Consider the following 27,876-nt stretch of genomic DNA (forward strand, 5'->3'; position numbering starts at 1 on the left):
TTTAAAAAGAATATTTTACATGATTTCTTCTGTCGTAAACGTATGGCTTGTACAGGAATTTACTTGTTAACAATTCTGGCTTTATCTAGTACATTTTATATAGGTGTCTACATTATTGAATCACTGTTAATATTTAATATAAGAACAATAGCACTTTGCCTTTTAAACCGTTCTCTTTTCTGAACATGCCTATTTATGTACAAGTTGGAAATATGACCCTGTTGCCTTCCATTCTGCCAACAGTTCTTGCTGTACTTCTTCAGGCAGTTCATAGAAAACTTCAGAATTGATATTGGAAGGGAGAGTCATTTTCTCCTCGGCAGAACTTTGCTGTCTATTTTCTCCAAAGCCTTCATGATGAGAAACTATTGCTATGGGTTGCTCATGGCTATCTTTAGTATGACTCTGGGGAAAAAGTTCACTTTGCAAATTTGAAGATGAATGAAAAGCAGACACAGCAGGGTTGGTATTAGAAGAGTCGAATCTTTGAGATTCTTTAGGCCTCTGGCTCATTTGTCCATTTCCATAATCTTGGCTAGACAGGTGAGAGGAGCTACTGCTGTCTAGGCCCGATGTGCCTGGTTCACATGGAGAGACAGTGGGTCCCTGTTCGCTCCTGGATAAATGATTGTTAGGCTTCGAGGGAATGCTTTGCATTTGTTTTGTAGGGAAGAAAGACAATATTCCTCTAGAAGGATACAATGGATAACTCGAACTTCCTGATCCTTGAAATTTTTCTCCGGGTTTTCCAGAAAGAATTTCCTCTTGAATGTCTACTGGAAGCTGCTTAAAGACATCTTGGTCAATACCCTCAGGAAATGAGTTGGGTGTGAGCGCATGACTATCTTTTTTGTGAGAGAACGTGGTATTATCTACCAGAGACTCTGCAGGTCTTGGGCTTTTGATTCTTCCACTTGTTAGAAAATCTTGGTTTGTTTCCTTGTCTTGGGAAAAATCTTCCAAGTGAGTATCATTCGTTTTCTAGAATACAAGGACAACAGTCATTTCAATGTTTGATATTCTTTACGTATCCATGCTCCTGCAGTGTGTTTGCATGATAACATATTGCTAGCATACTAAATAACGTCAACCCTATTTGGCAACTACCAACTAGGAAATATTAAGTCACCACCATGTCACACTACCACATGAATCGTTACTTTCTGTTGTAGAAAAGGTGTCCTTCCTAAATGGCACTGCATTTAAAAACCTGGAAAGTATCTTAACAATCACGTATTCAAACTTTCGATTCTGTGAATTAAAGAAAAATGGCCCAAGAAGTAAATGACTAACCTGGAGAAGTAAAAGACTGACTAAGGGCATTAAAAACAAACAAAAAAAAAGAAAATGCTCTCACAGTACAACATGGACTGGCTTTCTAACAATGTCTATCCCAAGTTCTGAAATGTTAGGTTTAACAGAATGTTTTTCACTCATTTCCCCTCTAAACATCATAAAAATGTATGTACAGTCCAATGCTCAGTGAAAATTAACACATTAAAAAAAAGAACAAAAACAAAGGAGAAGCAGTGTTTACTGAATACGCACTGTGTGCCAGGCCTGCACAAGTCCATTACTGCTTTTTAGTCCTTGAGTCCTCTGCAAATGAGGGTCTCTAATTCCCCTGCTCTACCCACTATCAAAACTCAGTGCCATTAAGTCAATTCTGACTCATAGTAACCCTACAGGACCAGATAGAACTGGCCCTGTGTCCCCAAGGCTGTAAATTTCAACAGGAACAGAAAGCCTCATCATTCCCTGGAGTTGCTGGTGGGTTCAAATTGTTCACCTTGTGGTTAGCAGCCCCAAAGCAAATGCTTACTAAGATGTCAGTTAACAAATGGAATGGAAGAGTCAGCAATATAAGAACTCGGAAGAGGACACTAATTTATTATTTTTATAACACTAATTTTGTCCTCATTTGAAACTTAAATCTAAAACATTTGAAAAACCCTTGATGAAACCAAAAAAACTAAAGAAAGAAAATGAATTTAAATTAAGAGTTAGTCACAGGACTGAACAACTTAGTAAATAATCATTATTTTTTAAAAGTAGCCTGTGGTAGTTACATAATCTGGTGCCAATTTGAGGATTAAGAGTATAGGGATGGACTCTAGCCTGTCAATCAGGATAGGGCCAATGAAGCCTTTGGGTGGGCATGACCTTCTCCTGAGGATTCTGGGAACTCCTGTATTTCCTCCTTCGAGGCAGGAGACACTGCCTCTCTCAACTCACTCCCTGAGAGATGCTCTACTGACAAGACACATGGCACTACACTGATAGAGCCTGTGCCCTGGGAACTGGAGGAGCCACATGGAGACCTCTGCCAGCACTAAGATGATTCAACTGCTACTGGATCCACAAGACTTTGTACCCACTGGCCTGTGATCTTCCTGCATTCGGTATCACTGCATGTATTTCGTGAGTCTGAAGAGGATTTCAATACTTACATTGGTATTGGATATATAAGTTAACATTGGGCGCTATGGACTTGATCTGGGTTGGGATGTTTTCTCAACATTCAATTGCTCTTGTATATAAAGTTCTTTCCTATACACGAGTCTCTTATGAATTTGTTTCTCTAGTCTACCCAGACTAACATACAGCCCCCGTTAAGAAACTGCAGTGACGAGAGGTTCTCAGAACTATCATGCACAGGGCTTGTTTTGGTCATTTAAAAACGTGACTGGTCTCTCTCTGCCACTCGATTGCCATGCACTTAATTTCAACAACCACAAAACCATTCCACAGTCCTCTTTTCATTGCCATGAAAACCCAAAACATCAAAACCAAGTTTAGCAGAAAAATGGGGACAGGGAAGGTCTGGTAGCACAGGTAGAAACTGATAGATAATATGTGACTTAAGAGACTCCCTAGTGTAAGATATGACAAAATACTAATGTATAAATAATCATGGGTTCATGAGGGAGGGGGAATGGGGAGGCAGAGTGAAAAATGAGGAACTGCTGCCGGGTACTTATATGGAGAGCGAATGTTTGGAGAATGATGAGGGTAATAAATGTACAAATGTGCTTTACACAATTGATGTATGTATGGATTATAATAAGAGTTGTATGAGCCCTCAATAAAATGATTTTTTAAAAAGACTCTAGAAAAACTTTCCTATATGTGTTACCCCATCATTTTGCTATATACTGTTATAAAATGTATTATCATGTCCCAAACTGGGAGGGAACATCTACACTGGATGTCTTGCCTAAATGGAATTGACTACATGGTTTCCCTAGAGCACAATACTTAGATTTAAGACCAAAAGCCACAATCAGATACCATATTGTTATGTGCCATGTCCACTGTTGAGGTTTTTGTGTCAATTCATCCTATGGTTTCCCTCTTCTCTGCTGAACCTCTAGCAAATGTGAACCCTTTACTAGAGACAGACATAAGGATCCAAAGTGAGTCAAAACCTCACCATCCTGAATTCTAAGAAGCATTCTGGTTGAATTTCTTTTAAGATTGATTTGTTTGTTCTTTTGGCAGTCCATGGTTTTATTCAATATTCTTTGGCAACACAAAAATGTTGAATGAGGCACTCATATAGATCATAAACTAGGGGCAGCATTATAAATACTGAAAATTCCAAAACACTTTAATTGTGCTCATGTCGAACTACATATGGATCAAGTGTAAGTCATCTGGACAGACAGAGGAGATATTAGATGGTTCAAAATTGAAAAAATTATGCCAAAGAGTTGCATCCTTTCACCTTGCTTATGCACTCTAAAGACTGAGAAAATATTTAATACATAAAAGCTCCGTATGAGGGATCTCCCTCTCCTTCCCTTTCCCTCTCTCTCTTCTTCCCCTCCCTCTCCCTCCCTCCTTCCTCTCATTCTCTCTCCCCCTCTTTCCCTCTGTCTGTCCTTCCTCTCACTCTCTCTCCCCTTCTCCCTCCCTCTCTCTCCTCAGGTTGCCCCATGTGGGGGTGCCATTCTGTGTTCAGTTACCTGTAAAGCCTGAAACTTCTTCCATCCTTTATAAAAACCCACTTGGATCACAAAAAAAAAGTTCCGTATGAGGATTGGAAGAAGACTCATTAACAACCGGAGATATATACGTATGGCAATAACCTTGTTTGCCAAAAATTTAAAAATGAAGCACTCACTGGTAAAGGTCAAAGACTTCAGTAAAGAAAACAAAAATATCAAAATAAATAGAGAAAAAAATTGAAATGGTCAGGCATTCTACTTACATCAACAAGTAATGTCTTTCATTGGGTTCAGCAGTCAAGAAAGCAGATGACGCATTAACCTGCTCAAACCTACTCAAAAGCACTCTCTAAAGTTCTCAAAAGCACCGATGATGTAGCTGTGTCTCTTCAACCACCTCATGTGTGCATAAGCTGCACACAAGAACCCATGAGATAATATATGCAAACACATCTCTAAAGTAATCAATTAAACATAAACTTAAATTAGTAACTTAGCCCCACAAATCCAGAAACAGTATGTGGAAAGAGCCGTAAGAGCCTCCAGTAAAATGATTTTTTTCTTTAAAAAATGAAAAAGTATACTTACTAACGCACGTTTGCCAGCGCGTGAAGTTGATATTGATGGTGTTAAGTAACAGTCCATAGGTCCTTTCTTGGCAGTATTTGGTGCTTTAAGATTGCAGAAGCACACACTTAGAAGGGTAAGGTGAAATGGCATCTTCACATTCACCATATTTCGAAAAAGTTTCATAAGTATATCAGTCATTGATGTCACCACATCATAGTTCCCTAAATAAAATATTTACCAAGAAAGCATCTAAATATTATATCATAACTAATAAGCGTTAAATATTTCAACTAATCTGATAAAACATTTAGCTAAAATTATCAAGCAAAAAGGAGAGAATATACATTTCCAAAATCAAATTAAAGAGGAAACACCATTCAAAAAAAGAATATTAAAAAAATTCTTTACACCATTCCAACATTTTACTTCAATGAAATACACAAATTCCTTCCTAGAAAGCCACAATGAAAACGGATTCAAATAGGTAATACATCTAACACATTCTTAAAAATAAATACAATGACTATTTAAAAATCTTCCTGTGGACAAAGTCTCAGGAATGTTTGCTTCTATGAGTGAATTCTACATATATTTAATAAAGAATACCTTTATAGCAGGCACTTTCAAGGAAAGAGATACACAATTTTTGAGCCCTCTACCCAGAGGGCGGGTGGGGAGGGGGAGAAATAATACCAATCTTACGCAAACTTTCAATAAAGCAGCCAAGGAGGGGATATTTCCTAATTCATCCTGAGGCCAATGTTATACCAAAGCTAAATGATGACATCAAAAAGAGTAACACGTGTCCTTCCTTCACCAACATAACTGCAAGTATTCTAACAAAACCTCAGCAAAACAAGCTCGGTATTTAACAAAACAAACAGTGACATAAAAAGGATTGTACGTCATGATCGGGGGGGTTATTACCCAAATGAAAGTAGGTTTAAAAGGAAAGCAAATTTATGATATTGTGTTAAAAGAACAAAGGGGAAAAAGTCATATAATCATCTTGATAGACATTAACCCAAAAAAACATTTTATAAAATTTAATTCGCTTTCATAATAAAAACTGTCAAAAACTATAAATTGAAAGAAACTCTCTTAATATAGCACAGCTGAAAGAACTCCCTAAAACTATCATCATGCTTGATGGTGAAAGATTGAAATGTTTTCTCCTAAGATTAAAAACAGCCAAAGGATGGCAACTTTCACCACTTCTATTCAACATTGTATTCACGGTCGTTTTCACAGAAAATGGCATAAATACATTTTTTGACAAAGGTGCCAAGCAAGTCAGTCACAGAAAGAACATTGTGCTCAACACATGCTGATAAAACCACTGGATACCCACCTGTAATAAAAAGAAAGGAAGAACCTCAAAGCGGAACTAAATGTGAAGTATAAAACTTCTAAAAGAAAACAAAAAACATCTGATGACCACATATTTGGTTAAGAGAAGCATCTTAGGATATGACACTGAAAGCTGTATATAGAAACGAAAAAAACTCATAAGGAATGAACACATCCACTCAAGCAACCATATCAAAGCAACTAACAAAACCAAAGGAAGGCAAGCATATGGGAAAACCCAATCTTCACAAGTGTTGGTTAGATGGTTAAAATGTTACATACACTCTATAAAAATGTAGTAGAGTTTCTTTAAAATGTAGTAGAGTCCCAGCTCTCATACCCACTGCCACTGATTGTATTCCAACTCATCACACTTAGGACAAGAAAGAACTGCTCCTTAGTGTTTCTGAGACTATCAATCTTCTTGGGAGCAGACAGCCTCATCTTTCTCTCACAGAGTGGCTGGTGAGTTTGAACCACTGACCTTGCGGTTATCAGCCCAATGCTTAGCAGACAGCACCACTCCTAAGGCTCCTTCCTTCAGGTTACCATATGACACTGTGATTGTAATCCTTGTAATTTATTCAAGATAAATGGAAATAAGTTCAGCTAATGACCTGTTTCCAAGTGTTCACCTTTTTTCATAATAGGTCAAGGTAGAAACTAACTAAATACCTATACAAAGGCTATCCCAAGCCAAGTAATTAATGATCATCATTTTCTTTGATGTGGGGATATTTCCATAACGTTAGATTTTCATTATCTAAAAGATGAAAATACACTTTTCAAGTGAAAATGCTTATCTAGGATAATACAGGTCTTTAAATGCTAACTCCCTGAGTGGCCTCTCCATCTTTGGGGCATATTTCTGGTTCAAAGTTGTTTTATCAGGAGTTCAACTGGTTAATGGAGTTCTAAGAAAATTAGTCCATACCTGTCTCTAACTTGTGAATTATATGGGATGGGATAGGGCACTGCCGACTTTCACGGCTATAGTGCTTCTCCAATGAATAGCGACGGATGATTAGTCTCATTGTATGTGGCTTCCTCCCATCTTGGCAAACTCTGAAAACAAAGGCAAAGTACACAAAGGAATTAGAAAAAAGTATTACCTAATAATTCTAAACTGGATTACCTCCTCATGTAACTAGAGGCACCAGATTTTGTAAACGTAACAATTATAAATACAAAAAGATAGCTAAAGAGTAAGCAATAGAGACTAGGAACCAAAGCAAAGGATGATCACAAAGACTATTAAAGTCCTCAGATTTTTCATGTATGGATGTCAGGACTCACTCAAAACTGACAGTTGTCAGAAACACGGGCACAATCACCCATATTCTAATAAACGATTTAAAATCCAAGTTCAATGAAAAGCAGACAATGAAAATCAGCAATCATTTTAAGAAACATTCATTGAAGAAGTGAAAAATAAGAAATTTCAAACAAATGTTGTTTTCACAAATATGATTCTTTACATCAAAGTAAAGAACACTGCCCACGTAATCTACACCAAACCAAAATCCCACTGCCATCAATTGCATTTCGAGTCACAGCAGTGACTTCACAGAACAGAGCAGAAATGCACCACACGGTCCCCAACGCTGATTCTTTCTAAGAGCAGATCACCATATTTCTCTCCCGCCTGGTGGCCAGCGGCTTTAAACTGTGCACTCTTTGGTTAACAGCCATGCACTTGACTACTGTACCACCAGATTCTCACAGTCAATATTTCATACGGTATATTAGAATAACAGCTTGCAAATCACTTATATACCAAGTTTAGGAAATAAGTAAATGTATGTGCATCTTGGAGCTCCATAAGATTGTAGAATTATCACACACCTATACTATTAACCATCATACACTTGAGAAGGAAAAAAATCCTGTAAGTAAATACATTGTATACTATCTATACACCTCAAACCAAAAAGCACATTCCCTGCCATGGAGTCAGATTCCTGTTTGATAACAGCATTCCAACAGTAAAAATCTTCTACTTATGGGTTCTACACACTGTCATTCATCAGGCAGTAACAAACGCGGAGGCGGGAGGCAGAAGTTAGCACAGGCTTTGATGGTGCTGTGTCAACTTGGCCAGGCCATGACTCTCAGTGGTGTGGCAGTTTTGAAGTGATGTTGTCATGCTCCAGTTCTGCATAACGGACTAGTCGTCAGCATCTAACCACATTGAGAAGTGAGGAACGGGTGTCTACATAAAAAATTTAATTTTTGCCATGTAGGTGGTATTACACTTCAGTGACTAAAATAAGAGACCCAGGTGGGTGTTGATTATCCAAAGAGAAACTACAAAACATGTACTTCTTGTGGTTTCTCTATGTGCAGAATTGTTTCCAATGGCACAGCCCTTCAGAGCAGCTGAAGCAGAGCAAGTGACCCCGTTTCACCAGCACCCCCACAGCCTGAGTCATAGCACTGGGGCCAGGGCCGGGGCGACGCAGCAGCCCTGAGTGCATGCAGTTGACAATGACCTGCAGGGGCTGCGTGAAACCTGAGAAGCACTGCATTTGACAGTGAAGCTGCAGGAAACATCACTTCATCCGTTTTCTGAGAATTAGTCAGCCAGAAACGGTTTGTTCCATCTTCACAGTGAGCTCTCCTCCCATCACTACAGCAGGACACTTATTCTAAACAGTTAGACCCTTGGCATCCTATTCTGAGAATTTTTTCCAAAACAAAGAGAGCCAAATCAATAGAAGAAAAATATATGATAATCATCTGTATTCAGAAACATAGGTATGATGGCAAAGCATCAGAAATTCAGTTTGGGCCATGCTGTTTAGACAGATAGTTCATATAGTCATAACTCCAGTGGGCACATGTATATCTTATAAATCAGTAACTCTGCACACAGCCATGATCACTCACATTTGCTCATACATGGGGCTCTAGAGCTACTGCCTCCATTGTCCTGACCCTATTATTTCCTCGTGCTTAGAGGCAAAGGAAATATAAAGCTACTTTGGTATCTTCTATCATTGTTGTTCCTAATAATTTCCTTCCTCAACCATGACGGATTTAAATAGCTGCTCCTATAGGAATTGTGACAGGATTATGCCTCTGTACATTTTTTTCCCTTTTAATAAACAGCAATGAACTTTTAGGGTCAGAGTAAAGGTTTCACAATTGCCCCAAGGAATAAAAGGAAAACTTGTCTTTTTGCCAAAGACTACAAGTGGCCTAGAATTGTAGAGGCCTCCGTAACAGAGCCCTGGTATCCACAGGTAGCCGTAGAGCCCTGGTCGAACCACTGTCATAACTGAACTGTGGAGACCAGTGGTGAAGTGGTTGAAGGGCTCAGCTGCTAAGTGAGCGGAGGGTTGGCGGTTGGAAGCCACTAGCCACTTGGTGGGAGGAAGATGTAGCAGTGTGCTTCTGTAGAGACTGACAGCCTAGGAAATTCTGTAAGGTAGTTCCACTCTGCCACAGAAGCTCGCTATGAGTCAGAACTGACGAGATGGCAGCCGTGAGCTTAGCTGCTGCTTTTGTTTTGTTTTGTTGCTAATCATTAAAGTAAATGGATTAAGTTTAGTTACTCATTGTTGTAATAGTTTATCATATACAAAAACCCTGGGACAAATGATCTATGTTTACATGACTTTAAAAGTCATTGTTCAGTTGCCTCGGATTCGTGGTGGTCGCACGTGTGTTACACTAGAACTGTGCTCCAGTGGTCTCCTTCCAATGGTTGATTTTCCACCCCAGAACGAGCGATGGCCAGGCCGTTCTTCTGAGCTATCTCTGGGTAGGCTCTAACCTACAGGCTTTGGGCTAGCAGTTGAGAGAAAATCACTTGCAGCACTCGGGGAGTCTTTACTCTGTGTAGCCCTCACGGACCATGTAAATTCTATGGCAGAACAGCAAGCATTCTTTCCATACGTAATCTGCACAACAGATATAGAACACTTGGCAAGATGGACAATCACCTGTTCAAAAGACTAGCAAGGAGCTCTGCGATCTTTGTTTTAGCGTCGTCTTCTGAGGAACACTTTTTAAATGAATCTTCTTCACTAAAGGACTAGCAAAGAAGCACAAATAAGGATCACTGTAACCCAACAAGTAAGTGTATCAATGATCAGCTTAAGTCAAATCAGTATTTGGCACCTTCTTTGCGAACTTACCTCTTGAGATTGGTTTAAGCCATCTAGTTCACTCTTATATTGTCTTTAGCTGCCAAGTTATTGTACTCCAGTAGAAAGTGCACTGGAAGTCAAGAAAATGATGGTATTCTAGTACCTACTCCAAGCTTTACTGTCAAATTTCAGCAAGGCTTTTAATCCTCTGGAACATTGGTTCTCAACCTTCCTAATGCCGCGATCCTTTAATACAGTTCCTCATGTTATGGTGACCCCCCCCCAACCATAAAATTTTGTTGCTACTTCATAACTGTAATTTTGCTACTATTATGAATCAGGCAATCCCTGTGAAAGGGTCGTTCGATGCCCAAAGGGTCGCAACCCACAGGTTGAGAACCACCGCACTAGAACTTGAATCTGAGCTTAACCTTCTAGGTTAGGTGCTTTGCCTTTCTAAGTGTGGCAGCTACAAAGTCTGCTGTCAACTTGCAAAGGGGTGGAGTCTAGCCTGTCAATCAGGTCACAGCTTGATGACCTCATTTGGAGGTAGGAAGGAGATAAAATAGCTCACTAGAGGCCAGATACAGTCTCTGCTACATATTCCTGCTGACTGACAAAACACATGGAACCTAGTTGATGGAGCCAGAGCCCTGGAGCTGGAGGAGCCACATGGAGACCCATGCCAGCACTGAAATGCTTCCACTGCCACTGGATCCACAAGACTTTCCACCCACTGACCTGTGATCATCGTGCATTTGGGGTCATTGCATGTGTTACATGAGTCTGAAGAGGAATTTACTAACTGGTATCGGACACCTGGGCTAATACCAGACTTACGAACTTGATCTGGACTGGGCTGAGGTGTTTTCATAATGTATGATTGCTCTTTGATATAAAGTTCTCTCTTACACACAAATGAGTGTCTATGAATTAGTTTCTCTAGTCAACCCAGACTAACACACTAAGGGCTTGGGGATTCATCTTTCCAATAGCAGGGAAGGAAGGCAAAAAGGGAGGAAGGAAGGGAGGGAGAAGAGAACTACCTATCTCCAAGATTTTGGGGGAAGATTCAGAGTTAATTCACATAGCCAATTGCTTGTAACATAGGAAGAAATTAACTAACATTAACTGGGTAATTACAGGTTTTCCCCATCTGTTAACTCACTGAATGGCTCTGAAAATAAGATGAAAAAAATATGTATGGCCTCATATTGTATACTTACACTACTACTTTCAAGTTGACTTGACCACATACTGGCCATCTATAGGGCTTCCAAGGCTATGAACCTTTACAGAAAGGGAGCCTAATCTTCTCCCTCAGAAAAGCAGCTGATGGGCTTGAAACAACTTTGTGGTTAGCAGACCAATACATAGGTTATTAAAATAGGTTGACTTCAATCAAAGTGGTCCAAAATGATTAAAACTTAGGATTCTGTTTCAGAAAATTTATTAAACTAATATAATGAGGCACAGTCATAAAAGGAATGGAATCATGTACCAACCTAATAGGTAAATTAGAAGGTACAGAATATGGTACTAAAGCCAGAAGTCTTTATTTCCAATTATGTGACAGAAAACAACAACAATAACAAGCTCACTGCCATGGAGACAAGTGAATCTTTGAGATCCTGTAAGAGTCAGAGTAGGTTGCCAAGGCTATACATCTCTATGGCAGCAGAAAGCCCATCGTTCTTCCACAGAGCAGCTTGTGGGTTTGAACTGTTGATTTTGTGGTTAGCATGCACAACCTCCTACACCACCAGGACACCTATCATGGGACTAGTTCCTAGTTCAAATCAACCACATGATCATGTACCTGAGGGGGTCCTGAGGGGGTCACAGGAGAATTATCCTCTCCAAAACTGAGCTTCTGGATACGTTGAGCAATGGAAAGTCCCAATTCTTTTTCCAATATTTTGGATGAAAAAGTTTGAAGATCATAAATACTACTGATCCCCAATGCTTCCAGACGTTTAGCAGTTTTATAGCCAATCCCTAAACAAAGAGAAACATACACCACATTGGATTAACTTCCTGAAAGTCAAATGAATTCAGATATTACAAGTGTATCATTAAGTTCTCTAAGGGTCCGAGTTACATGAGACTTTCGCTACCCTTATAACCATGTAATGAATACAGAAACCGTAAGTGCCATTTTGAAGAAGTGAAATTGGGGTTACCTGTTACATGACACTGTAGAAGTATGAAGTCATCATGATTCTAGTCCATACAAAGATTGTCAAGAGAACCATGAATGTTAAATAGCTAGTGTCTATTACCTAACTCAAGTGATTCCCAGACAAATTTATCATGCAAAGTAAAACCAAAAGCCAGAAAATGAGCCATCTTAACAGCAAAACGCCAATCACACAAAGTTCCTGTATGAAAACCCAGTCACACTTTGACAGGACTATTGAAGCCATTTTAATGTCCTGTATTATTTTTTAAATAATGTTTTCTTGTGTCTCCATCGAAGGTTTACACAGCAGCTTAGGTTCCTTCTATACAAGCTGTTCCATGACCGGTGACATTGGTTACATTCTTCACACAGCATGAACATTCGCATCATTTCTGTACTTATTGCTCCATTCTCTACTTAAAACCACCACATTACTATGGGAACCAGTACTAGTCTCCTAGCACAGGAAAAGCAAGCTGAAATAAGGGAGAGCTGGCAACTTAATCCTAAGGGAAAATTATAAATGCTTACAAAGTAGATACCAAAACTCAGAAAGCAGAGCTGAGTGAGATGTTTTGTGTCAGTATACAATCCTAACTTATTACAACCCGACAGTTACTGTTCGCCACCCAGACCCAGGTCATCCGCAACACTGTTTGAGAGAAGGCATCACAGTGATTACCATAGTTTGGAGTCACACAAACATGACTATTAGAAGTGACCTCTGTGGGGAGAAGGGTGCGGTGAGCAGACAGCATCATGGACAGGGGAATGGCAAGGGAAGCAGAACCAGTATCTAAGAGAGGGTAGAGATTCTGTGAGTATTAGAGCAATACCAAGCTAGTGGAGAGGAAGCACTAAGAGGCGGATGAAAGGGGAAAGTGATGGCAGGGCAGGAGGAGGGAAAAGAAAACAGAGGCAAGCTCTAGGAAGCAAAGGCATAGATAGGGAGATTAACAGAGGTGTCCACTTATGTAAACACATGAATCCATAACGAGAGTGGTATTGACCTATATGTACATATATGTATAAGGCTGCAGACTGGCCTTGGGCCTCGGCTTATATCTTCCCTCACTACAAGAACACTTGGTTCTAACAAATTGGCATTCTGTAATGCTCACCCTTCCCCCACCCCTCAACACACACACACACACACACACACACACACACACACGACTGAAGACAAAATTGGTGCATAAGCAGATGTGGTGAAGACAGAGGATGGTGCCCGGCTATTAAAAGATATAGTGTCTGGGGTCTTAAAGGCTTGACGTTAAACAAACAGCCATCCAACAGTGAAGCAACAAGCGAACATGGAGGAAGCACACTAGTGGATGCAATTGTTAGGTGTCATTGAGACCAGGCAACAGGCATTAGAAAACTCACAACAAACAGTAAGCAAACAAATAAAAATGCATTGGCTGGGGGTTGGAGCGGAGACCCAAAGTCCATCTATGGACAAAAGAACATCCCCCCACAGAGGGGTTGCAGGGAGGGGGTTGAGTCAGTCAGGGTACAGTAGAGCACTAATAAGGCCTCCTCACCCCCCATTATCATGACCTCAGTGTCGCTTCCCAATCTAGACTACATGGGAACATATACATAGGTATAGGTAAGAGATAAAACTCACAACACATGGAACCCAGGAACAGAAATGGAAATAGAGATAACAAAAGGGTAGGGGAAAGGGGGGAGAGGTGGAGAGGGAGTGGGGCACCAATCACAATGAATGGCATATAACCACCCACCCCCATCCAGGGAGAAGAACAACAGAAACCAGAGAGGAATAGAGACAGCAGTCTGTGTGAGATTTGAAAATAATTAACAGTCTACAATCTATCAACGGGGTCATGAGGGGTGGGGTGGGGGGTGTGATGGAGGGAGGGGGAAAAAGAGCTGATCCCAAAGGCTCAATGGAAAGTAAAAATCTAGAAAAGAATGATAGAACATATGTACTAATATGTCAGATATAATTGATGTATGGATTGTAACAAGAGTTGTGAGAGTCCCCAATAAAATAATTATTTAAAAAAGTGATTTCCTCAATGGGTCAGTCAGGGTACAATGTAGTACCGATGAAGAACACAGCTTTCCCCCAGATCCTGGATGCTTCCTCCCCCCAACTACCATGATCCGAATTCTCCCTTGCAAGTCTGGATAGGCCAGAGGTTGTAACTGGTGCATATGGGAGCTGGAGGCACAGGGAATCCAGGGTAGACGATACCTCCAGGACCAGGGGTGTGAGGGACGATGCTGGGAGAGTGGAGGGTGAGTGGGTTGGAAAGGGGGAACTGATTACAAGGATCCATATGTGACCTCCTCCCTGGGAGATGAACGGCAGAGAAGGGGGGGAAGGGAGACTCCGGATAGGGCAAGATATGACAAAATAACAATCTATAAAATATCAAGGGCTTGTGAGGGAGGGGGAAAAAAAGAAAAAAAAAGAGGACCTGATGCAAAGGGTTTAAGTGGAGAGCAAATGCTTTGAACATGATTAAGGCAAAGAATGTACAGATGTGCTTTATACATTGATGTATGTATATGTATGGATTGTGATAAGAGTTGAATGAGCCCCTAATAAAATGTAAAAAAAAAGTGATCTCCTCTTCAGATAAAATCTATTTAAATCAGAAATCTACAATAACCTCTTAAACCCTAGCAAAGCCATTGGAATGAACACCAGTGATGTTTTCTAAAATCTTCAGTATTTGATCTTCAAAATGACAATCTTGTCTCATGACTTGAATGGTCAGTGAACCATTCAAGTCAGTTACCTTACTTTTAAAATGAGAGACCTAGCTTAGCTTTGTCGCGGGAAGGTTCCTTCTGACGCGACTATCACATATGTACTCCCCAAACAGTTAACACAAGGCCAACTCCCCTCTCTGTATACACTGCACACTAGAAGAGTGGAAATGAATAAAGGATCATGAGGATTCCACATACAACGTTTATGACGATACTCTAACTTTGAAAAAGTATGTTGACAGTGGCAAAGTTCTTTCATCTGTTTCCTAACTCAGATTCTTTCCAGTAAACATCAGGTGTTTTTGTTTTTCAAAGAGTCAACTATGCACACTCTAAGAATTCATTACAGTATCTCTATAATTTAAAAATTAAAGAAACACAACCAATACAAAATTAACGAATCCTTTACAACTCTATTTGTCTTACCGGGTATTTCCTTTATGTGGTTCAAACTACGAATGAGATCTTGACAACTTTCCGGTAATAGGACAGTTTGCTGGTTTGGTTTAAAGATGCCAGATACTAATTTTGCCAACAATTTATTAGAAGCCACTCCAGCACAGCCAGTGAGGCCCAGCTGATGGTGCATGGCTTCCCGCATCTCTGCTGCAATCTGAGATCCAACAACTAGCCTGATGTGGGAGACGTCATGTAGGTTTAGAGCTGTAATAAGAACCAAAGTCATTAAATGTCACTGCAAATGCTTTCATTTTCTTATTTACAGAAGTTGTAGGAGTATTACATGGCTTAGCTTATACCAGTCTCCACCACCAGCACCAAACTCCCACCCACTTAACCAATCTCTTTCCTTCCTTCCTCACAAGACTGCTATAAACTCCAGTGAGTTCCACGGGCCTGTGATAAGAAAGGTGAGGCTACCTGCTCCTGGGCAGACCAGTCTCGGAAACCCGAGACAGGGTTACAGTGAGTTTGAAATGACTTGATGGAACTGGGTTCTTTGGGTGACAATGAATATACAATGGTGGTGCTTATTTATTAATACATATTGAAGGTATCTCTCTCAAAAACATCCAGCTGGCTGAGGTAAAAACTTTTACTTGCATTTCCCTGTAAACACACACACACCATGTTATTACACAATAAGTAACATCACAGCTTTCAAGACCCAAAAATTGTAATGTTTGTGCAGTAGCAAAGTGTTCATGAAAAACAGTTCTGATCCATATGCATAGAACTTACAAGATCTTTTAGAAGTAGACAGAGCAGGGGAAATGATACAGAGTGAGTTCTCAGGTGTGAAAATAGTATGGGTGCTATGAGACTGCCTGATCCTCAGGAGACACCTACAGAAGCTTTTAGGGATGAAGAGTCTTGATGTGCAATTAATTTACTGTCAGATGGTTCATTAATCAATGGAGAGAGAAAGCACGTCTGAGCAAAAGGAGAGCAAAAATGTGGCCAAGCGGGCTGTCCCGTTTTGCTGTCAGTGTGAAAAAAGTTCTCAATAAAATTATCGAGAAGGGAAAGAATTGATCAACAACGACATTTTCATTTTCAACTTAAGAACTAAAACACAACTCTCTGTAACCAGTGCTAACCTACAGCATCCGAGTGCGTTTTTAAAAAATGATTTTGAAAATGTCTTGCTACACAGACAAAGGAACACAGGTATCAAAGACACAGGAGCAGACTCATTTCTTGTTCCATAGGAGAACTGTGGCTCAGCCTCTCTTCTTCCTGATTATGGGAGGAGGGCAGGTGCACTCTCAAAGGCGGGGGCGGGCGGGGTAGTACGAAGATGGACATGCTGAAACCTAAGAGGGCAGTGCACCTTCCATGTGATCTGATGGACAGCCAGCAGCAGAAACCACACTTCAGATGGTCAATTCAGAAATTGTTCAAAGCTTACTGCAGCCTGTTTTCCAATGCAAATATCCGAGGAGACCCTATAAGTCATTCATACCTTAATATGTGAAGACAAACTTGAGTGACAGTCAGTTAATATGGCCCTTCTAGCCATAATTACTTATGTGACATAATTCTGGACTTTATATGCTTGGGGCGACAGTCCCATTTTGGAGGACATGCTCTACCTGGAATAGGAAGGGATTAAGACTTGACCTTAGAGGATGTGAATTGGGCCACACTCTTTGTTTCCTTGATGACACTTGTAAGAGCCCACCTTAGAACCAGGCATGAACCAGACCACGCTCTTTGTTTTCCATGGATATATAACAGTGCCGCCATATGATTTAACATGTCACTGCCTCGCCAGGAAAGCCAGCCCACTATTTCCTGACTAAGCGTTGGGTGGAAGCAAGAGGACCTTCTGTGACATTTTAGCTTTTGGCTTTGGACCCTGTATTTGGCTCCCTCCTGCATGACCTTTGGATTTGGGACTGAACAACACCTCCTCACTGCATGAAACCATTCCTCAATGTTTCCTGAGTTTCTGTGGGATGTTGGCAGTGATTTGCAGAACCCAGGAACGTAAAGAAATAATACACTCAAGGGAGCGGGGCATGGGGAGGAACAAAGCTGAATAGCTTTGGAACGATCATGAACCTCCAACTCCTTGAGACTAGCCTGGTATTAATTCTTTTAAAGATTATCCCCACAAAACCTCTGTGCTCCCTTGCAAGGAGTTGGCATTAATTCTTTGAACTGATTAAGCAGAGACTTGGAAAGAAACTAAGCACATGGCAAGTAAGACAGGACAAGATTCCACAAGGGGCAACTGGGGAAGTTAGGGAGCAAAACAAGCAGCAAAGGTAAGTTCTGCTTAGAAGTCAATTCCTATCACTTAGGATGAGATAAAGTGATCTGTCTTGGAAGAAGTACACCTGGAATGCTCCTTGGAAACAAGGATGGCAAGACTTCATCTCATGTACTTGGGAGAGATGTTGTCAGGAGAGAGCAGTCCTGGAGAAGGACATCATGTTTGGTAAAGTAGCATTGCAGTGAGAAAGAGGAAAACCCCTGATAAGATGGATTGACACAGTGGCTGCATCAACGGGCTCAAAGAGAGCAACTGTGAGGACGGGGCACAACGGGAAGTGTTTCATTCTTTTGACTGTGCTGCGATGAGTCAGACTTGATGACTCAATGGTACCTAACAGAACCAACAGATTAAATATGACTTTACCTCCAACAAAACATCACTTTTAGAAGGACAAAGCCAGCTCATTGAACAAGCAATGTATAGACGTTCTGTATCGGATGAGTACAAGCCCACTACTCACACTGTTCATTGTATACATGGCCCAACACACTCACTGCAGCACGCTCGTCACTTGGAAGCTCTTGTAGTCTCTTCTCAACAATTTCTGTTACATCCACAAAATTTTCATCAAACCCAAGTCTCTCAACAGCTGGACTAAATTCTTCCAATACCTCTGAAGTGGAAAAAAAATTGAAACAGATGTAACTGAAACTATAACTACAACAGACTATTTTAGGCTAAAAATATATCTCCTATCATATTAAAGTTTTCTAGATATTTACAATTCTGCTGTATCTTTACTAAGACTCTCAGTTAAATAAGATTTCCAGAGTTGAGGCAATATTTTCTAACAAAAATGACCCAAATCAAAACTCCTAGGGGAGTTACTCATGGCAATGTATTTAGAGTTCAATTTCCTGCACTTTCATTCTATATGGGCCGTTGATTGAACATCAATGTTTTCATTTAACTGGGATCTTGGAGCAGTATGTCAGGAATACGTTACAGTTTGCTTAGATTAAAAGTAAAACAAGGACTAGTATGTTTTAGCTCTATTTTACCATAAGAGTGTATAAGGGCGCGAAGAAAGGTGATGGTGCCCGGCTATCAAAAGAGATAGTGTCTGGGGTCTTAAAGGCTTGAAGGTGAACAAGCGGCCATCTAGCTCAGAAGCAACAAAGCCCACATGGAAGAAGCACACCAGCCTGTGAGATCACGAGGTGCCAAAGGGATCAGGTATAAGGCATCAACCAAAAAAATACCATAGTGAATGAAGGGGGAAGTGCAGAGTGGAGACCCAAAGCCCATTTGTCGGCCACTGGAGATCCCCTCACAGAGGGGTCTAGGGGAGGAGATGAGTCAGTCAGGGTGCGATGTAGCACAGATGAAGAATACAGCTCTCCCCCAGATCCTGGATGCTTCCTCCCCCACAACTACCATGATCCGAATTCTACCTTGCAAGACTGGATAGGGCAGAGGTTGTACACTGGTGAATATAGGAGCTGGAGGCACAGGGAATCCAGGGTGGATACCTTCAGCACCAGCAGTGTGAGGGGTGATACTGGGAGAGTAGAGGGTGAGTGGGTTGGAAAAGGGGAACCGATTACAAGAATCTACATGTGACCTCCTCCCTGGGGGACGGACAACAGGGAAGGGGGTGAAGGGAGACACCGGATAGGGCAAGAGATGACAAAATAATAATCTATAAATTATCAAGGGCTCATGAGGGAGGGGGGAACGGGGAGGGAGGGGGAAAAAAGAGGACCTGATGCAAAGGGCTTAAGTGGAGAGCAAATGCTTCGAAAAGGATTAGGTCAAAGAATGTACAGATGTGCTTTATACAATTGATGTATGTATATGTATGGATTGTGATAAGAGTTGTATGAGCCCCTAACAGAAATAAATAAATAAATAGATAGATAATTTTTTTAAAAAAAGAATGTATAAGGGCAAAACAAAAAGTAAACCAAAAATGTTCCAATTGCAACTGGGTCTATCAGAAATGTCCTTACACTACCATACCAAGCACTACCATGCACTATTTTTTGATTGGTCATCCTTTCCTTGAGAGAGGGGTTTGGACCACTGATTTACACATATGTTAGAATGAGATGCATATGATTTTGGGTCATTTATAACTTACAAACAAGGCCCACTGCTATGAGTTAAACAGTACAGGTTCAAAGCAATCTTTTTAATAGTAGTATAAATTTCCAGGGTAAAGAAGCTTTAATTTATTTAGTCATTCTCTCACAAATGAACATTTTTGTTTTCATTCTATATTTTTATCAATTATGGAATTATTTTTAAAACCTCTGTACTTCTACCTATTCATAAATAAAATCTTATTTCTACTTGGAAACTTCCCAGCAATGACACATTGGGCTAAAGAACATATGCAGCTTTAATTTTAATAGATGCTTCTAGATTGCCTTTGGAAAAGCTGAATGCTGGATGGCTCTACCTTTCCTCACATCCTTAATTTTTTGGCAGATATGGGCTTAAAACAATGAAACAGTCAGCCTTACTAATTCACATCCTTAGCCACTAACTTGAATGTGTTTTCACATAATTGTTGGGTTTTTGTGTTTGCTCTTCTTGTGAGTTCCTATTGATATGTTCTATCCATTTTTCTTTTCCCCCTCCCCTTGTTAATTTCTAAGAGCTCTATATATAGATTTGTGATGCTTTCAAAGAAAACTGCTATATTCTAAAACAAGCAAAAATGATAGTAAAAATCCTGGTACATTTTTAATTACATGATGGGCAGTACAAATGTATTATTGCTAAAGCATTAAACCCTCTGATTAAGCAAAAATATCAAAATGTGGAGCTGTCACAGCCAGGCCTTTGTGGCCCTGGGAAGACTGACAGCCTTGGAAGCCCCAAGGCGCAGTTCTCCTCAGCCTCCAGGGTCACTTAGTAGCAGTAACCGTGGTGTTGGATTATTGTTTCCTGACATATTCTCCACTGGCATGGATCCACTTTTGAAGGCAGTTTGTCCCCTTAACCTAGTGCTTCCCAAATTGGATGGGACTGCTCCAGGGGGCGCTGGAAAAATCCAAGGGTGCAAATGTGTCTACTACACTTTATCCTGGATGATGGGATAGAGGACAAATGTTTTTATCTGCCAGAAGGCACTGAGTAATGTTTTTGTCTGAAAAGGGAGCAGTAGGCACAGAAGTTTAGGAAGCTATACTCTAGTCCTTCCCCAAGGAGTTTTGTGCTCTTCCAGCTATCACCACCTCAAAACAATAGTTTGGCATTCTCAAAGGCCTGAAATCATGTCCCCGTTACAGGTTTTTAAAACTTTAGGAGGAAAACTCTGCAGGGGAAAGGTCAGGGGTGTGAAGTGGATGGGGTTTCCTAACAGAAGTCTCGGAGGGCAGCCCTTGCTACCCTTGAAGGAGCAGGTGCATTGTCCTGAGGGAAACAAAGTCACCAGCACAACTTTCCTGGCCCTTCTCTCATCAATGTACGGAATTCTGTTTCCCTAAAATTTCCTCAAAATAAACTCCTGGGATAACTCTGTATCTTTTAAGAAAATCTATGGTGATTACCCCTTTGGAATCCTAAGAAAATAGCCCCCCAACCTTCTGAGCTGACCTCTCTGTCTTGAATTTAACCCGCCCAGCAGATTCTCTTCCAAGTCACTGTTTGGTGGGAGCCTTGTGAGAAGGCACGCTCGAGAGACTAAGGTAAGTGTGTGATGACTAAGTTACCTGCGGCCATCCACTGGTCGCAGAGACATGCTTAAGCACATTTTATTTGGAATAAACCCATGCATGTTTGAAATAGAACCCTATTAGCAATACTTGTTGGCTTATTCTCATGGACACAGAGTATCTGCATATGCCTATATGCATACCTTATTTTTTCTCGAATTTACTGAAACACTGACTTAGATTCAAACCCAAACTTCACCGTAGTTTAACTACATTATATTTAGTTTATACATAAAATCCTTGAAAAAAGGTTAATTTTAAGTGTAAAAATAAGCTTTTATTTATGCTAATCAAATATTACAGAAGCCTATCCCACGGTCATTATTAATTTTGAGAACAGTATATTACTTAATCATTTATACTTGCTACTTAACCATTATTTTATGCAAAAAACTTTAGCAGGATATGCTTATGAAAATATCTCAGGAAGTGAGGTAGGCAGTATTTGGTAAACAAACAAACAAACAAAAACATATTATTTGCATAAAGACATAGCAAATCTTTAATTTTATATCCTTGGCTTTCTTTAAGGCATATCTTCCCATTTTCTTTTCAGTGTTGTTTTGCCTTTTCTCTGATATTTATATAAACACCAGTCATGGAAGCTCAAACTACTTCCAACAACACGTTTTCATGTCAGCATCATTTATAAAAAGGAAACTGCTCCAATTCTTTTTTCAAAGAAGTCCAGAAATAAAATGTTTTAGGAAAAAGTTAACTGAATTATGTACGGCATTCCACATTAAAATGTAAAAATTAGGCATTTTACAGAAGAATTAATGCTAAGTGACTACTACCTAAATGAAATCTGTACCTGTGACCTTATACGACATCTCTCTATAGCGGGTCAAGTCTTCCCCATTGACTAACACCAGCTGTGGACACTTCTCTTTGGCTTCTCTGACATTCATAAGTTTCGTAACTCCTAGATGCCTGGCTTCATAGTTGCAGGTGACCACCAAATACTTCTGCTGAACTCCTACAAAATAAATATTTCATAAAAAAACTGAGCAGGATTGAAAAAATATCTTAAAACACAATTTACTATCTCCATATCAAGATTAAAGCCAGTTGCCATTCATGACAACCCCACCTGCTGCTGAGGGGAGCGGCATGACACAAATTCTTCAGGGCTATGACCTTTCAGAAGCTGCCTGCCAGGCCTTCCTTCTCAAGCACCGCAGGGTGAGCAAGAAGCAGTCTTTAGGTAAGTAGTTCACTGTTTAGTGGTTTGCATCACATATATTATGATTATATATTATACAACATTACTGTAATTGTATAAATTGTAATGCAATGTTTAGTAAGATTAAAAAGCTCTATTTCAGTCTAAAATTGCTTCTATCCATATTTCTACAAAACAGAAATACCAATATCTCAATCTGCCCCCTACTAAAGAATTAGAAATATCTATACGCTTTTGCACAGCCTATATTTAATCATCTGACTACTTGGGAAAGAAAAGCTATTACCATACATTAAATCACCAAGTCATAGTAGTAAGAATTACATGTTAGAAGAGGGATCAGTTATTTCAAATATAAAAGGCAAGCTGTGTTATTGTTTTTTGACTTTCACAAAAATGGAATCTTTGAGTAAAATAAAAATGAAATCTTTCTAGGTATTTTTTTTTAAGACAGTGCAAACACCACATTGGCACATTTTAACTTTAGGTCATGTTTTGCCAGAAATATAAACCAAACCAAAACCAAGTGCACTATGATTGAGTCAATTCCAACTTAGAGCGACCTGATACAGAACAGGTGGAAAAAATTGAGTACAATTACTGGTTTAGAACACTAAAGTAAGATGACCCTGTAAGAAAGAGGGTAGAACTGCCCATGTGGGTTTGTAAGACTGTAAATCTTTACAAGAATAGAAAGCCTTGTCTTTCTCCTGCTGAGCAGCTGGTGATTTCAAAATGCTGAGCCTGTGGTTAGCAACCCAACCTGTGACCCACTAAGCCACCAGTTCCCAAGTGTTTTTTAAAGTCAAATTTGTAGGTAATTCGGAATGGGTGCTAGAATCCTTACTACGCCTTTTTTTTTTTTTAGTGCAAGAGAGAAAAATGAGGCTTTCTATAGGGTTGCTAGGAGTCAGCATTCACTTGACAGCAGTGAGTTTAGTTTAATTTTTAGTGCAAGAAAAGGAGCCAGGGGATGCTGTCAGGTAACTCGGGGGCTGCTAGCCTCAGGCCAGTGGATGAAAGCCACCAGGGGTTCTGTGGCAGAAGGATGAGGCTATCTGCTCCCGAGTTCACTTGGAACCCCTATATAGGGTGCTAGGAGTCAGAATTGACTTGATGGCAGTGACTTTGGCTTTTGGTTTAAGTTTAAGAAAGGCTGGAAAATTTTTAGGTGATTTCAATGCTGCCATGCAACGTGAAGGTGACTGTGAAAGAATCTGTTGCACTACGGGTTGATTCTATCTTCAATGTAAGACAAATCTATATTAACATTAAAGGGCAAGCAACTTCTCACTGGATATAAAGCAATGCTCTGTTACAAATGCCAACCTATAGTAATAGCTAGGGATCTTCCCTTACAAACATTCAAACGACTGAAATTGTTCTTCAGAGGAATACGCAGAAAAAAATCTCAGGAAGGGATACTGTGAGCTGTCTCTTTATTAAAATGATTAAGTTATAATTACCAATTGACTAATCATGAAAGCTTGAAAAAGCTCATGGAAAAATGATCTTTGAATTCTATCTTTCCATGAACTTCTTTACAAAGTTTTGGTAAAAACTGTCAAAAAACATTTTCACATAAAATTCTTCTGAATATCAGATTCTCAAAAAATAGAATCACTTGGCCAAAGGAAATAGGAGATGGGACTGGCAACTTCCTTAACTAGAAAGGTACAGCCCTTTGGTTCAGAAATCAATGATGTGGGTCCGCCCCTGTATATTCCCACGGAAAGTGCTAACACTCAAATATTTGTTCCTTATAAAGACGCCGTTTGTTACATCATTCAAGAGGCTTTCAGCACTCGTCTCCCTCACTTTCTAATAACCATTCATTCCTGCTTCTTAATTACACGCTAGCTTCTTATTAAGCATTCTTTACAGAGCCAGGAGCCCTGGTGGCCCAGTGGCTGTAACCACAAAGGACAAAGCTAGCACCCACCTGGCTTAGGGAAGCAGGAGAAAGGTGTGGCAAGTGTTTCCAGGAAGATTTAGTTGGAAAGCCACACAGGGCACTGCTACTCTGTGCTCTAGGTGTGGCTGACGTGGCTCAGCGACAAAGCTTTAGTTTTGGTTTCCATCACACTGCTGCTAACAATGCTTTGAGGGAAAAATGGAAGCACCTTTGATTCTAAGGCCTGACACCCTTAAAAAGCTATACTAAGACCACTCACCTAAAGCATATCAAAAAGCACTCATTCCCCTGCTCCCGGCATAGCCATTTCAAAAGTCAAACTAGACACGAAACACAATGTGTAAGAACTGTTGGAATGTAAAAATGATGACCCGCTCTCTACAACTCCACGGAATTCACAAAGAGTTTTACAAAAAGAAGTCAAGGTAGGCAGTAAGTCGGTGACAGCAAGTGAAAGACAAGTGCTCTTCCTGCTTATCCCACCCACAGTCACGGAATCAAGTCTGACTCATCATGGCTCCATCGTTTCCAAGGCTGTAAATCTTTTATCTTTTAAAACCTTATGGGAGAGTTGGGCTCACTCTGTCACATGGGGTTGTTATGAGTTGACATCGACTCAACAGAACCAACCACAACAATTTGACAGCCATGGTATCCTTTTCTAGTAATTGCTCACGCTCTCTCTTTTCATGAGGCTGTACATCTTTACTTGAGCAGCCAACCTCCTCTCTCCCTTGGTGCATCTGGTGGGTTTGAACTGCTGGCTTTGTAGTTAACAGCCCAATGCTTACCTGAAAATAACAGCAGAGCTCCCTTGGTATTTCAACAAACACTGCCACTAAGTAGATTCCAACTCACAGCAACCTGACATAATGCTTATAGTTGTACTAAGACTAATTCTGGTAGTAAAAGACTGATCCTTCCTGAATGCAGACCAGCCCAACCCCTCCCCCAAAGCTTCTACTTTCCGCATATAAAACAGGAACAAGCCAGAATATTAATAAGCAAATACTTAATGTCAAATTTCTTTTACGTTTCAATGTAAAATTTAATAAAATGATGTTTTAAAGTTTGTTCTATCTAACCTTCTTCTCAGACTTTATGAAATTCAGAAGTTGATTTCAAAAGGGAGAGCACCAAATTTTCTAGTAAACATGTAATCACAAAGGTTCTTTTTGAGATAAAAGACTTACAAAATTTCAAAAACTTACATGACTCAAAGTTTATTTTGGTCTCTGATCATCTGGTCAGTTGACTACTCCAATAGTTTCACTGCTTATTAAATAACGCTTAGAAAAATTACGCCTGGCAGTAAATCAGAATAGCTTCCACCAGGTTACATTAGGTCTTTCCTAATCTGGTTACTATCAGAACACATTAAAAAAAATAGTTCATTCACTTATTACACAATGGGAATATTAACAATGGTCAGAATTACCTAAAGGTTTGCCCTTTAGTTCTGGATTTAAGATCATTTCTACTTGTGCATAAAAGCAGTCCAGATCCACATGGACGATAACTCGGGATGAAGGACTTTCTGCTTGTGCCACTTCATGAGGAGCTCCTACAGTATGCAAAATACAAAAAATTATCCAGACTATCAAGTTACATACAGTTCTTTGTAACAGTTACTAACAGGTGAGAAAGGAGAACACAGTGGTTTTAGATGAGTCAATTCTGTCACCAAGCCAGTAGGACAGAAGACTAGTCGCCCCTCCTCTTGGTCTTGGTTGGAGGGTGCAAATCTCTAAGGGGGAACAAAGCAGTCACTTCCAAAGAGTGGCTGGTGCATTCAAACTGCTGCCCAACACATAATGCACTATGCAACCAGGGCGCTTTATATGTATTAAAGTATCACATTCTAAGAATAGACAAACCACTTCTGGAGTGCATCTGTGATTATTCCATCATACTACTGTGGCAGGATCTGCAATAATCCTATTTACCTACTCGGCATTTCTTTGTGCCCTGCATTTTTTGAGGGCAGTAATAAATTGGAGGGGGGATATGGACCATAATTTCAAGAGCTAACACTATTACCTGGAAATTTATAGTATCATTTAGGGAGTAAACTGGAGAGGGCAGAAATAAACAACACCGACTTTCCACTTTAAAAAGTTTTAAGTGGTATATCTTATAATTTTAAAAAAAAGGAATTGATTTGAAACATGAAATGGTAAAAGGATGAACCTGTGGCTTGCAGTACTTAGCTCCCATATTCATATTATGAATTGGAATAGACCAGAGAGGGCAGCAAGTTTGGTTTTGGGTTTATTCGAGAGCAGAAATACCTGCTTCAGATATTACTGATAGATATATATATATATATAACCATACTCATAGCGAGCCCTGTGGGTTTCTGAGACTGTTTACCGCAGAGATGCTGGTGGTTTTGAACTGCCAACCCTGCAGATGCAGCTCAACGCTTAACCAACCACTCCATATATGCTTCAAAGAATGAACTGGTATTTCCTGGAGTTAAAATGTAGCTCCAGCCATTGAGAGAAAAACACAACACGTGAGATTCCAGCTATTAACACCAGTTAAGCACAAGACAAGCTAAATGCAATAGGGTTTTCTGCTTCAGATCCTGCTATTCATGTATGCTGTTGAGTTGAGAGTATCAAGCCAGTATTCATTTCTTAGTTTGGGTTTCTAACTGAAAGCCCCAAACCACCAGCCATTCCTCAGGATAAAGATGAGAATTTCTAATCCGTAAAGAGTTAGTCTCAGAAACCCACAAAAGCAGTTCTACTCCGTCCGGAATCGAATCCAGGGTAGCGAGTTTTGATATGAGAGGTCGATATTAAAGAAAAACTGAGTGATGGGTATACCAAACTTTCGTACTCCTAAAAATTTGCTGTCATCTGAAACTACCTTCCTCCCTCAACATAAAAGGGGGGGGGGTTGTGGGCCGCCCAATTTCACCAGGCCCCGGGACTGGATGTGGAAACCTGAGAAGCAGGCTCCCCGGTTCCAGCCTGGGCCATTCCTTCCCGCCAGGCCCCAGCCGAGACCTGGCCTCGACGGTGAGGCTCTCGACTTCAACCTCCGGCCACCTGGGCACACTCGGTTTGGGCCTGGGCGGTTGCGGGGGCTTTCAGGAAGGTACAAAATGTACCTCGGACTAACACAGGCTGGCGAGCCCCACCCTACTCCCTAGAGGCAAACCCATCCGTTTCGGGGTCCCCTAACCGCGAAACATCAGCCAGCCCAGGGCAGGTCTCTCACAGCGGGGCGGAGACAACCCCGGCAGCGGGGCAGGGCGGGGACGGTCGCACCCCAACGGTTACTGCCCGCCTCTCCCATTTACACCCCGCAAGGCCGCCGGGTTCTTCAGGCGTCGGCGCACCCTGAGATCCGCCAGCCGCCTCCGCGTCCGCCGGCTCCATGGCCTCGGTTGCTCCCACTTCCGGGTGGCAACCACCTTCGGCCTCGGTCGCTCCCACTTCCGGGTGGCAACCAACTTCGGC

The 27,876-nt window shown here is 40.6% G+C and overlaps 1 protein-coding gene across 6 annotated transcripts; it reads right to left on the reverse strand.

The window, feature by feature from the left end:
* On the reverse strand, positions 1 to 27,876 carry POLI (DNA polymerase iota). Of its 6 annotated transcripts, none has more exons than XM_075532675.1 (10): positions 27,756 to 27,876; positions 25,842 to 25,967; positions 22,117 to 22,281; positions 18,098 to 18,250; positions 15,321 to 15,557; positions 11,784 to 11,962; positions 9,818 to 9,909; positions 6,805 to 6,935; positions 4,539 to 4,741; positions 1 to 981 (listed from the first exon to the last, which is right to left on the reverse strand). In XM_075532675.1, the coding sequence occupies exons 1-10, from the start codon at positions 27,793 to 27,795 to the stop codon at positions 190 to 192; spliced, it is 2,118 nt and encodes a 705-aa protein (XP_075388790.1). In that variant the 5' UTR covers positions 27,796 to 27,876; the 3' UTR covers positions 1 to 189. The 6 variants fall into 6 exon arrangements, with proteins under 6 accessions (XP_075388790.1, XP_075388794.1, XP_075388791.1 ...); XM_075532679.1 differs by having other exon boundaries at positions 27,717 to 27,842; XM_075532676.1 differs by having other exon boundaries at positions 27,685 to 27,794.

This window comes from Tenrec ecaudatus, chromosome 15, assembly GCF_050624435.1.
Source record: "Tenrec ecaudatus isolate mTenEca1 chromosome 15, mTenEca1.hap1, whole genome shotgun sequence".
Taxonomy (NCBI): domain Eukaryota; kingdom Metazoa; phylum Chordata; class Mammalia; order Afrosoricida; family Tenrecidae; genus Tenrec; species Tenrec ecaudatus.

Excerpts from the sequence above, each read along its gene's own strand:
- POLI (XM_075532675.1), bottom strand. The coding sequence starts at position 27,795 with ATGGAGCCGGCGGACGCGGAGGCGGCTGGCGGATCTCAGG. Across the intron at positions 18,251-22,116 it reads GATGTCGTATAAGGTCACAG|AGGTATTGGAAGAATTTAGT; the intron begins GTACAGATTTCA and ends TTTCCACTTCAG. Across the intron at positions 982-4,538 it reads GCGCTGGCAAACGTGCGTTA|AAAACGAATGATACTCACTT; the intron begins GTAAGTATACTT and ends CTTGTATTCTAG.